The sequence below is a fragment of the Vanessa tameamea genome, chromosome 6 (genome assembly GCF_037043105.1).
Source record: "Vanessa tameamea isolate UH-Manoa-2023 chromosome 6, ilVanTame1 primary haplotype, whole genome shotgun sequence".
Lineage (NCBI taxonomy): Eukaryota > Metazoa > Arthropoda > Insecta > Lepidoptera > Nymphalidae > Vanessa > Vanessa tameamea.
This window is the reverse complement of record NC_087314.1, coordinates 6,079,133-6,091,752: the sequence shown is the minus strand read 5'-3', so window position 1 is coordinate 6,091,752 and position 12,620 is coordinate 6,079,133. Positions and strand designations below refer to the sequence as shown.

General features: G+C 29.5%; 1 protein-coding gene across 3 annotated transcripts in view; it reads right to left on the bottom strand.

Moving 5' to 3' along the window:
• Positions 1-12,620, bottom strand: part of LOC113393514 (3',5'-cyclic-AMP phosphodiesterase) — a 335,667-nt gene that overhangs the window by 252,310 nt on the left and 70,737 nt on the right. For 2 of the 3 annotated variants that reach the window (XM_026630451.2, XM_026630453.2), the window contains exon 2: positions 7,227-7,650. The exons of the other annotated variant lie outside the window; for it this stretch is intronic. In XM_026630451.2, coding sequence (XP_026486236.1) covers positions 7,227-7,315 — 89 coding nt within the window. In that variant the 5' untranslated portion in view covers positions 7,316-7,650. The remainder of the gene's footprint in view (positions 1-7,226; positions 7,651-12,620) is intronic. 3 annotated transcript variants of the gene reach the window in all.

Here is a 12,620-nt window from a genome sequence, read left to right as displayed (position 1 = left end):
CGGATAAATATGATGACTCGCCGTTCTCGTTCAATTTGCTCCAGTCAGATCAATGCATTTCGTTTGCAAGATACTGTAGGTACATTATTACTCTGAAAAGTAATCAACATTTCACCCACCGTCTAAATTTTTGGTTTCATTTTCAATCTACAGAAGTTTTTATGGATTCATAATTTGTGAACCTTACCTGTTTTGACATTACTTGTGTTATTACAACATGATATTTGTAAATTAATATTAATGTAATTTTTATTACATATATCTTTCACAATTGAGATTATTGCTAATTTTACATTTATGCATAAATTTCATTTATATGTCATAAAAAGTATCAAATAATGACAAAAGTTAACTTTAAAACGTGCAATTAATTATAATTGAACCAAAAACACTCCAAATAAGACCTCATTTTATTCATATCCATTGTTCTATTTATAATATATCCGTCGATAAATATTCATTCCAGGATACTAAAATAAAAAACGAAATTACAAACATTAAAACAAAGAACTATAACATTTACACAAGCCAAATACATGTAACTATAGTTTGTATATCACATGTACCAAAAGCATTGCAATAAAGCAAGTTACGTAAATATTAATGTGGATAACCGTGGCGCAGCTGACCACGTGTTTACCGTCTGAGCCTGTAGCCTGACGATGCGAACATAAATCCAAATTCATTCAAAACTATTTCTATTTCTAACCATCATTCGTTTCCAAACATCAGTCTGTTGTGGTTTTTATTCTTTACGTGTGCAATAAAACAATATAAATACATCAAATATCATTGAACTGGCGTACTCTACATCGTGTCCATTATAAACGATGTATAGTAGTAGAATATATCTTTTGGCTTAATACTTTGATTACATGACGACATCCACAACTTATAACATTATGCGGCAGGAATGTTATGGATATTTAAATTTCGAATTGATATATGAATTATATTTTAACGGTTTCAGATTCAGTTATGGATAGCAAATTAAACCAGATAGTTTCAGTAACATGTATGTAATTATTTAGAAATTGTAAAAGAGAAAATTACAAAGTAAGTATTGAACTTTATTAGAAGGCAATTTTTTAGTATTAGGTAGTTATATTTTTTTTGGAAAAAAATCTTATAACCTTAAAAACGAACAGCAACTCACTATACATATACAGTGAGTGGCAATGACATATCATAGTGTAAAAAACATATATATATTTTTCATCTGATTTAATTAAGGTTTCGGATAGATTTCTATATCCTTCAGATGCTCAAATTATTACGATCGTGTTCCACGACGAGTTTCATTTTGTTACAGAATCACTTTACTGATCAGGTATATAACTTTTAAACAGCAACTATTGCAATTGTATTCGTAAATAAAGGACATTATATAATTTTAAACATGATTTACATATCACGTTAACAACAAATATGTATATATATATATAGAGTAAGTAAATTAACAAATAATATATTTAACATACTCAGTGCCGTGTACGTCATGCGCTGTTTGATTTCCGGCTGAGAGGAATAAAGCCACCTCATCTCAACACGTGGGTGTCGTTAGAACCGAGAAATTTCTTTTGTTTGTAGCGCATTCATTAATACCATCAGCACTTAGCGACTCAAAACCCAGACGGTGACGGAGAATATATTGCGCTGACCCCAAATAAATGGGATAAGGATATCCCTCATACATTATTATACGAATTGGTAGAAGGTATTTTCGCATTTATACTTTCTACTACTAGAACGATTATCAGGTCTGTATTATTAAGGTAAGTAAAAATAAGATTTATAATATAGTTATTCTTATTATTGATTTAAGTAATTACTGATACTTTTATATTGATATTTTCAAAATGTACATAATCTCTATTAATACTTAAGATAATTTTATATCTCGTAATAATTTTTTGTTATATGCTCTAGCTTAATATACAAGATGAGAATCAACATTCCGGGCGCTTTGCTAGTAAACATTGGCAAATTTATCCGATATAAAAACGTTGTATAAGAGATTTATAGACATCAATAAAGTCTTCTTAAGAAATATATATCCAATAGATAAATTTAATAAACTTTTTAAAGCAAAATAAAAAACAAAATTAGCTTATATAAGCTTGTTGTTCTTAAAAACATTCTTATTTCTCAAAATTATAATCTATCTTTTCCTGGCAACTTCATTAACGTCATTTTTATATAAATTATTTACCTATTTTAATAAATAGGTAAATAATTATAGGATTAGGCTAAGTCTCAAGTCAAACTCCATTACTGTCAGTTCACTGATTCAGTAGTAATGATTTAACAAAAAGACAGTCTTACTTTCCTATTTAAAATATTAGTCTAATAGTAATTTTAACCATCGCTATACAGAGTTTTATGTTTTCAGGTATAATAAAATGTAATGGATAAAGCGAAGTAATAAGAAAAAATGGGGTTTACGGTAAAGTTAGCACTACGTATTTGTAATACGGCTAGGTAGGGTCTGCGGTAATCTCACTTACACATAACGAACTCATTGGTACTTATTTTTATTAAAAATCTCGATGTTTATATTTATTGAATACCTATAATGAAAGTAAAGTAAAGGTTATAAATATTCTACTGGGCCAAAACCTACTCTTCTAAAGAGAAGGCTTGGAATTTAATTCACTACGATACTCCGTTGGGGATTGGTTCATGCATGTGAATTTTTTTTATCTAATACAAGAAGGTTTTTTTGCGATGTTTTCATTCACCGCTCAGCATGAGATGTTATAAGCATATAATTTAGATTTCATATCACACTGATACTCACTAGGAATCGAACACTCGATCTTTTGTTAAAATCCTCGTATTTAATCTAGCGTCCATCTTGAATTGGTTTTTTAAGAGTAAAACTTAATAATTTAAAGTAGAAAAATTGCAAAAGTAATCAACATAACTAATTTTATGATTTTCTTTTTCGGCTTGTTAGAATTTATTAATTTATATTAAAAATAAGTTACCCTTTTAATCAGTTTTACAGACATTTTAAAAGTAATATGAATATCATACTTTCATTAATTAAAAAACCTTTTTATATAGAGAACTAGTTGCCTGCCCTGACCGGACTTAGGGACTTAGGAACTTAGAGAAATAAGAATTTTATTCATAATAAATTCTGCATCTGATCACAACATCTTAAACATTCAAGGGCCAACTCAAACGTTCACATAAAAAATCATTAAAATCAGTGCAGTCTTGTAGGAGGAGTCCACTGTGATACGTACCAACAGAATGATATCTACAACGATAAACAGCCTCTTTGTGTCGTATTTATTTCAAAGTATAAATGGCCCCATCGGTAACTATAATGGATTTGCTACATATACTTTCAATCCGATGATCCTTCGAAATCAATCATCTCAGTCGACGTCGATTAATCATCGCAGGTATGTTGTGAATGGATTACATACATACACATATTTGAACAAAGCCTTTCCCGAATAAGGCCCACGTTACGTACGAAGTGCTACAATAAATCCATACTGGTCCATGTGTGCGTGTGTTACAATAAAGTATCAGGTACATATTTCCCTAACATTATATGGAGACTTCAGAGATTTTTCATTTCGAATAATGTCAAGTCAATGTAATTTATAAATATATGAATGTATGAACGGTACGGTTTTTCGTTGCTTAAAAGTTTTTAATTTACGTTGTAGGCACTCTTAATCGTCGGCGCTAGAATCGCCGAAAAACGTGTAAATTTAACGAAAAGCGCAGACGAATGCGAGGTCACGTATCTAGTTAGGGTGACAACTAATGTCAAACATTTCTTAAAAATACAAAGCGCATTCAAAACTCGTTAAATGAATTGTAATTACTTTACCGTCTAAGGAATAAATAGCACATTCTATCATACAATGAGCTGCGATGGCTCAGTGATAAGAATAAATGACTCTTGACCAAATTGGAGCGTTCAAACCCGGGGTTCAAGAACCAAGATTTCACGTGCTTAATTTATAATTCATCATGACGTGTTCAGAGATCAAGTAAACATTGTAAGGAAGCTTGCATGGCTCGAATAAAATAAGGTCATATGTTGACTACAAACCCGAGTCTGTCCTACGCCTGTGGGTCAGACCTCGAGAGGAAATGAGGCTTTTAGCCAGCGGTGGTACATTTACTTACTTCTTACTGGTTATTATATAGTATTAATTTTAGAAACAGCTGTAAAATAATTTGATATGTTACAAATAATTACAATTTCAATCTACTAAAGCTATTTCTCTTAATATTACACATAGAAGGTAAGCTTGTTTACTTTAAACGCAAGCGACTTTTACTCTCCCCATATTGGACGAAATCCTTACCGAATCTAATAAAATAAAGTAAGACCTGCCTAATAAAATCGATCAATGTTAAACGAATGTAAGTTTTATTATAATAACTTAAAATGAAAACGTTTTAAGTTTACCTCTACTGTATCTTATCTACACGTATTTATATACGTGTAAGTAAGATATATGTTAAAACAATAATGACTGACTGATTGACTGATGATTTCTGTTAAATAATTAATTTTATATTTTATTAATCGTATAACATATAGGTATGTCGAACGACTTCACCTAGGATTTTAATAAATATATATTATATTTAATATATTCTCCGAAAGAAGTTCGAATTTTGAATATTCGGTTAGAAATTATAATGCAAAAATGATACGTAGCAATTTTATTTAAAATATTGTATATATAATTCAGGGTCCATTTAATAATAACATCAGAGACGAGTATCATTCTTTCATCACATTGCGATCGCTGTGGTCACTAAAAATAGATTTCGAGGTCGTCGGTAATACGGGGCTGGTAAATCCACAAGATTCTTTATCATACGTAACAGTGTTATTTCAAATATATTGAAACGAAAAGCCTTTTCTTTGCGTTTTGATTCGTTATTACAGTTCAGATCAACGAATATGATTTATCATAATAAGTACGTAACATGTAAAGAGGTGAAATCAAGTAGAAAAACTATTTTTCGAATTTAAAATAACTTGGAAATTCAACTTGAAGAAAAAAAAACAATTTTATTATATGTCAATAATGTATTCTAAGCTACACAACTTTGAATAAATAGTCACTTTACAAACAAGATTTTTCTTTACAAGAAAAAAGCATTCTCCATATAAGTATAAACCAACATTATTAGAGTTTTTTGCAGAGCATAGTAATAAATCGCGATCCTGTTATGTAACATATTGAGATATGCATTGAGGAAAACTAACGTTACTCTCGTGGAGATTGGTATATTATGTTCAGTAAGAGAGATTCGAAACTAAGACCAAAAATATTATATATACCATAAAAATACAAAACACATTGTATAAATAGTAAATTTATTATCAAAAACATAATTAATTGGTTGATTATTTGTTTTACAAACCGTATTATATAGCATATTGGCTTTATTTAATTTAATTATGTTTCTTAAGACCTGCCTCGTTGAATAAGTAAATTTAAACTTTGTAAGCAAACTATTTGACTCTTTAATCTTACCGTTTAATATTTCCATATTCGGTATAAACACATTCATTAAAATTTAAATTACAGAATGTTTTCCTTTCAAAATATACACAACGACACCAAATAACGTAATATCATTAATTTACGCTATTATAATTTCATTACTTTTAACCATAAACATTATACTCTGTTGCATAATATTGATATCCAATCAATCTTAAAAATAGGATATGTGTGTAAGCCTAAAGTTATTAAACCACATATGAAATATCTCGGCGCATCTTTTTCTACCACATCAAATAAATTATATTATACAGTCGATTCGTTTGTAAAAGCTAAGAAAAAAATATATCGGCAGAATAATATTACATAATAGCAAATAAGTAATAATAATAAATGAATAATATAGATCGATAGGCAAAATCTTGGTTAAAGAAGATTAATTTTCTATTAACACGTAATAAACGAACGTTTTTTTAAAGTAACGAAAGAATTTATCACAATTTTGCGTTTGATAGCTAGTCTAAAGATAAGTCTAAAGATCTGTACAACAAAAGCTGAGCTCGTTAAACATAATTATTACTCTGCGGAAATTTTAATAGCCTGCATTTTATCTTTGCTCAATTACATTTTATGAATTATTGTCATTTGACAACTTCAAAGGAACTCGAAGCAGGTGTCTCAAATCAATACGAGTACAAAGACTTCGACTTAAGCGAGGTTCGATAGCTGAGATTTATAAATTTACATTTTCAGTTTTCGTTCTGATTTTATAATTATATAGTCATTATTTTTTTTTTATATAAATTATCAACAAAACAAATAAACATAAAAATAAATGAATACTTATAATAGTACTGAAATATTCGGGCTGTTAAAAAGTGAACACAATATATTTAAAGGACAAAAATAAATAAAAGTATATTTATTTTTGTTCTTGTATAACAATAGAGCACAATAGGTGTAAACCCATATAATATAAATAAAGGTTGTGTTTTTAAAAACGAGCAAATATTTCTGTATTTCTCGTATATTTCATTTTATCTCCTGTTCAGGATTAAGGAAAATGTTGGTATAAATTACATATTCGTTAAAGTAAAAAGTAAAAACATCTAAGACCTACATTTATCTTCGCCAATCAGCAAGTGAATATAAGATGTGTATGTGGGACGTATAACGGCTTATTTTTTTCTATTACAGAACTACTAAAATACTATAAATTAAATGACCAATATTATTCACCTATATATGCGTGTTCGTTTCATAATTCAAATCGAAATATTTTATTTTATTTAAATTATTATCATCTCAATGATCCTTTTTATATCGTCTCTATAATTCAAACATTCTTGTTTTAATAAGTCATCAACTTGGTGAGCCTTAAATCTACAAGTCATAAGACCTCTTTTAAAACCATTTCGTATCAGGCGTAAATCTAACTTTATAGTGCCTACTTTACAAATATAAAATTTACGTATTGTTTAATTATATTATATTTATTACATAAATACTGTAATGGGCTCCAATCCGTTAATTTATAACGACCACAACATTCAGCAGTAAGCTGTCACTTTCGGTTCGGCTTCGATCCGTGGCTAATGACCGCACATTAAACTTACCTCAACCCCAATTAACCTCAGACACTTTAGTATTACAAACAAGACACAATTTGCAACGAACTTGATCTCATATAAATTACCCGTGCGGTAAATCTCAAAACAATAGACTCACCGGACATTCGCTAGCGTGTGTCGGCGACTTTTGAGATATCTCCCGTGGTACTTCTGGAGCTCGCCGATGCTGCCTTGTTCAGCCTGCATTCTGCCGTGTGCTGCTGCGGCAACGTCGTCACCGACTTGCCCGGCAGGCGACGACGTGCCAACGGCACGTGTACGTGCTTTATTAGACTTTCTCGCAGCCGCCGAAATGCATATCTTTACTGACGAAGGGCTACCAAAACTACGCTTCTTCCCAGAACTCCTTGATGAAGTATAAACGGTATCGGTACTACTCTTTGTACTTTTATAAGAGGGTGTAAGAGTTGTGTCAGCGGCGTCCTCTAAGGGCCAGTCGGAATCGTCCTCCTCTTCAATACCCGGCAGGGGTGATTGTTGACCAAGTGGACGTGGAGAACTTATTACGGTCTCCGGGACAACTGTAAACAAGCAAAAATGTTACCAATAAAAAGTGTATAATCAAGTTCTAAATTTATAGTACTTTATGGATTATATTAATGTAAAGCAAAAGACTTATTTCATTAACGTATATTACTAGAATATTTTAATATTCTTCAATGCTCCAATTGATATTAAGATATTCGTCAAGATATAAATAACTTATTAAATGCAGGCATTGAAATTAAGTATTCCACCCTCGTCGTTCCGTGTCTGTATTAGAATACCGCTTTTACGAATAATTTCCACCTTGCCGAGATTGCGTGTGGTCAGAATTACAAACTAGGTGGAAAATACTACAACTTTATTAATTATTAAAAAATAAATTACACTGTAAATTCTTATTCTGAATATCGCAAATATTTTAATATAAGTAGTTGATGAAAATTAAGCAAATTACAATAATCATACAAAAGGCAGTCGTACCACGAACTAACGCAGATTAGTTAGCGAATAAATATATGTATATTTCGATTTTAAATATGGAAAATAAATACTTTCTTGCGCGTTGCTTGTAACGATTTTAAACTCCCATACATACATATATAATACACATACACAGAAATAAAGTCACACATGTACTTAAAAAAAAAAAACATTTCCGAACTTAGTATATAAAAATTCGGATCATTAGTCGACATTTTCCGAACAGAAGTTTAAAAACAACAAGAATTAACAGAACAAACAAGTTGTGAGTTTATTTTTATAAATTCAAGAATATATTATTTATAAACGTGTATGATTTGAACTTATAATGAAACAAAATTACAGATAATATTGCAACTTTTCGACTTAGGAACAGTTTCATCTGTTCCACGTTAGCAGATCTTGAAACTAATCTCATAGCGTACTTCCAAGCTCTTTAAAGTCGTTAAGCGACTCGCAAGGTCTTATATAACATTTAATCATTGCCTGCGGATTCGCTTATGTATTACTTTAAAGTTTTAAAGCAGATAAGTATGTTTTTTTAATTTCACTAAAACATTAACCAACAGCTTAATACTTATATATATTTACTTGGTAGGATGGGCAAATGCACCTCCAAAAAATAGTCACCACCAATATAGACATTGGTGCTTTAAGAAATATTAACCACTCCTTACATTAGACCAATGCGCCACCAGCCGTGGGAGCTAAGATGCCATGTCCCTTGTGCCCGCAGTCACCAATTAAACCGGAACACAATAATACTAAGTATTGCTGTTTAGCGATTTATTTAAAAAACTCAACTTCACTTTAGCTACTCAATTAATTAAAATGAAATTATGTTTACCCTATTAGTTTAAAATATTGAAAATTAAGAGCTTGATTTTAATGTTTTCTTTTAAATATTCACTTTGTATAAAATTACACACATTGGTTTATTTTTCAATTAAACGTCTTTGAATTTATTTCAAAAACTTAACCTATTTATGACAATTTTTGAGCCAATAATGTCAAGATTCTATGTACTTGTAAATACGAGTAGAATGCTAGGGAAACAAAGTCTCGAATCGTTACTAAAAACTAGCGCACACATAAAAAATTGGAGACAGCGAACTATTCTTTAATAAACTAGCTTATAATAATATACATTAAATAATATATTAAATTAAACAAAATACGATAATCGTAACTGGTCTTCTGGTTCAAATGAAATGGCGTCTAAGCGAAGAGATAGTTAAGCTGGAATTGTAATTAGAATAATGTATCGGTAGCGTACATTCTATACAGCGAACCTAATCGCTCTAGAAATGAGAATAGAATACAAATGACGTACGTAACTATGAGCTACACTTTTAAAAGCAGTCATAATACAGAAACTAAATGAAAATACTTTTAAACCTATAATGTCAAGTTTATATTTACCTGTATTTGATGTCATATTTTAATCTTTGATTGCAAATACGTATCACATTTATCATTCGTATTTGTGTGTATCCATGTGTGTTTGTTTGTATGTATGTATGTATTTAACTAAAATTAATTATTTAGTATAACTGTTTTGTATCATTCGATTGGCTATATAAATTACATAACTTTTAGAACTGTGTCACTAATAATTAAATGGAAACTCGTAATGTACACAATTCGGGTAATACATTATATAATAGAGATGCTGTAGCCGGTATAATGCTATTATTAAATTCATGTAATTATCAATTGACAAAAGGCTTAGGATAAAACTGTTGGGTTATCCGAACGTATGATTTAATTCCCAACACAATAATTATTATCTTCTAAACAGTTGAATATAGAGCTTATATTTATACGAGTATGTTTTATGTTTATACAATCTACCGACTACTAATCAAACAATCCAAAAATCGTTAATATTTCGCTTAGATTTCAAACCATTTAACAAGTTTACAAGATCCAAAAAACTATCTAAACTTGTGGCTCATGAGAGAGGATGTACTACAAAGATAATAATTTCGTACGCTATATATCGATGAACATTATCACGACATTATACAATTGTAAACTAAATCGGAAAGTAAACTTTGGTTTGGGATGCTGGTCCTGTAAATGCTGGCAAGATTATTGATGATACTAATACTGGATATAAAATCTATGTATAAAGATGTTAACAGTTTCAAAATATATTATATATATTTTCAAGGCATGCCAAGACCTATCTCATTAAATAGATCTACTATTATGAATTTCATATTTTAATTGAAATATTTATGTTTATATTATGAACACGTAGAGATTATAGCACTGTTAAGACTAACTGACTACTGTTAACTTTGATGAATTATATCTACATTGATGGCCTTTACAGCCGGTAAAGGCGGTTTCTTGAGTTTAAGAATTAGACTCAATATAGAAATTAATAAAATTTAAAAAATATTTTAGTTTTCATATTCACTATGATTAATTGAAGATATGTATCTTACTTACATAAGTTAATCTTTTCATGTTTGAATGTTAATTCTGTGCTCGGTATTAAATTATTATTAAAATTAATTGTAGTTTTATTTTCCACTTTCCCGAATGAATTTTAAATATAAATAACAAAGCAGACCCAGGGACAACAGAACGTTGACGTCAACCAAATTCAAATGGATTATCAGCACTCATAAAGCAAAATCAGTTTTTTTCCTTAAAAAGCACTTGAAAATGCTCTCGACTAAGACATTAATATAAGCATGTGTAAGATGTATGTAGTATGTGTCAGTGGAAGGACAATTTGTTGTCGGTCCTGTCCCACATGTCACCATGATAAATATAACTAACCTAACCGACGTACCTACCTAACATGAAAGATCCAAACGTATTTTTAACCAATGTTGCCAGTAAATGTAGTTTTGATCGAAATAATGATCAGAATTTTAACAAATACTTTAAATTGAAATACGACGATTAAATTAATGAATATGAATATTTACCTTAATTTAAATTCAATTGAAAATAAATAAAAAGCGATTTATTTTATTGCAATATCATAAAATTTTAATATCACTCGTAATTTATAAACGTATGAGATTTAAATCATAAAATAACTTAACGATAGAAAATCTTTTAATCACTTGTAGCATACCATGATATCGATATCGGTTGCCAGTTCAGTAGGCTTACAGTTTGACGCTTAAAAATTAATTAAAAGTACTTCACCGAAATTGGTGCGAATAAAATCTGAAGTGTCTGAGAATATTAAATTAATGGAAGGTAAGACTAACCAATTCAACAGTTATTGCAATCTAAAATTAAGACTGAACCTCAATACTTTTCGCTCACACTATTCTCTAACTCTTGCTATTGAATAGCCCTCACATACCAACTATGATGATACTGCACCAATATTGGAAACTTCGATTAATTGAGAGCAAGAATGGAGATGGCGTAGTGGATAGAACACGGATAGATCTTTAGTTCATCTTAAACGAAAATTGCAGGTTTAAATTCCAACTCTATGTACCAATAAAATTGTTAAGACAATATTTTTGTTATATCACTTTATTCTTGTATTTTTTTATACTAGTATAATTCTTACATGATATCAATTTATCTTTATTTAGTATTAGAGAGTTCGCTAAAATGTTTTTTAACTACCTTTAAGCTCAATATCTGAAACTCTGTATGCTGAGAAGGTAAAAATAAATAATAATTATAGTTATTAAAATCTCTTGCTCAATGTTGAAGTAAAACATCGTCAGTTAACCCTACATGAAATAAAATTCTGTTACACGTGTTTCCTCAACAGGCGATGTGACCTTGCAGTGAAACACTTAAGGGCTATTATTTTACTATTAGTTGACATTACCAAGATGAGAAATAAAATTTAAAACTAAATAAAATTTTAACTTTAACAATGAAACTTAATTGATTATTCAATAGCACAAAATGGTGTAATGTATTCAAGTTTATTCCACGGTTCGTGTCAACCTTAATCATAAATTCAACTATTTTCAAAGACGATTAACCGAATGGATCATACAAAAAACGCAATTACATACTAATTATTTTGCCATATGTTGTATATCTACTTCGTAACATTGTCAATCTTTATATTCGTAGAGAATGAATACCTACTAAACGTAAAAACTGAAAACTATTGATTAAAATTAAAGCTGAATGCGATTGTATAAGAAAAAGAAAATATACATTCAATACACTTCACGTTCGGAGGGACCGACCTCGTTAAAATAACCGTTCTATAGTATTTCAAATTTCGAACTAATTCTAAAACTGATAGGTTAAAGATGAAATTTCAATATATATATAATTTTGATCAACAACCAAGCATTTATATCAATAAAAGTTTTATATTATATTTTAAAATAAACTTATTAAAAACTAAATATAACGAACGTTATAAATTGAAAAATTTAAAACAAGGCCTTAAATATAAAACTCTAACGAAATAATTTTTAAAAGACAATTTTATATTAGTTTGATTGATAAAACCATAAAAAAAATTACCCGACCGAAATTTTTAGACGACATTTAAACAAAATTTTAAATA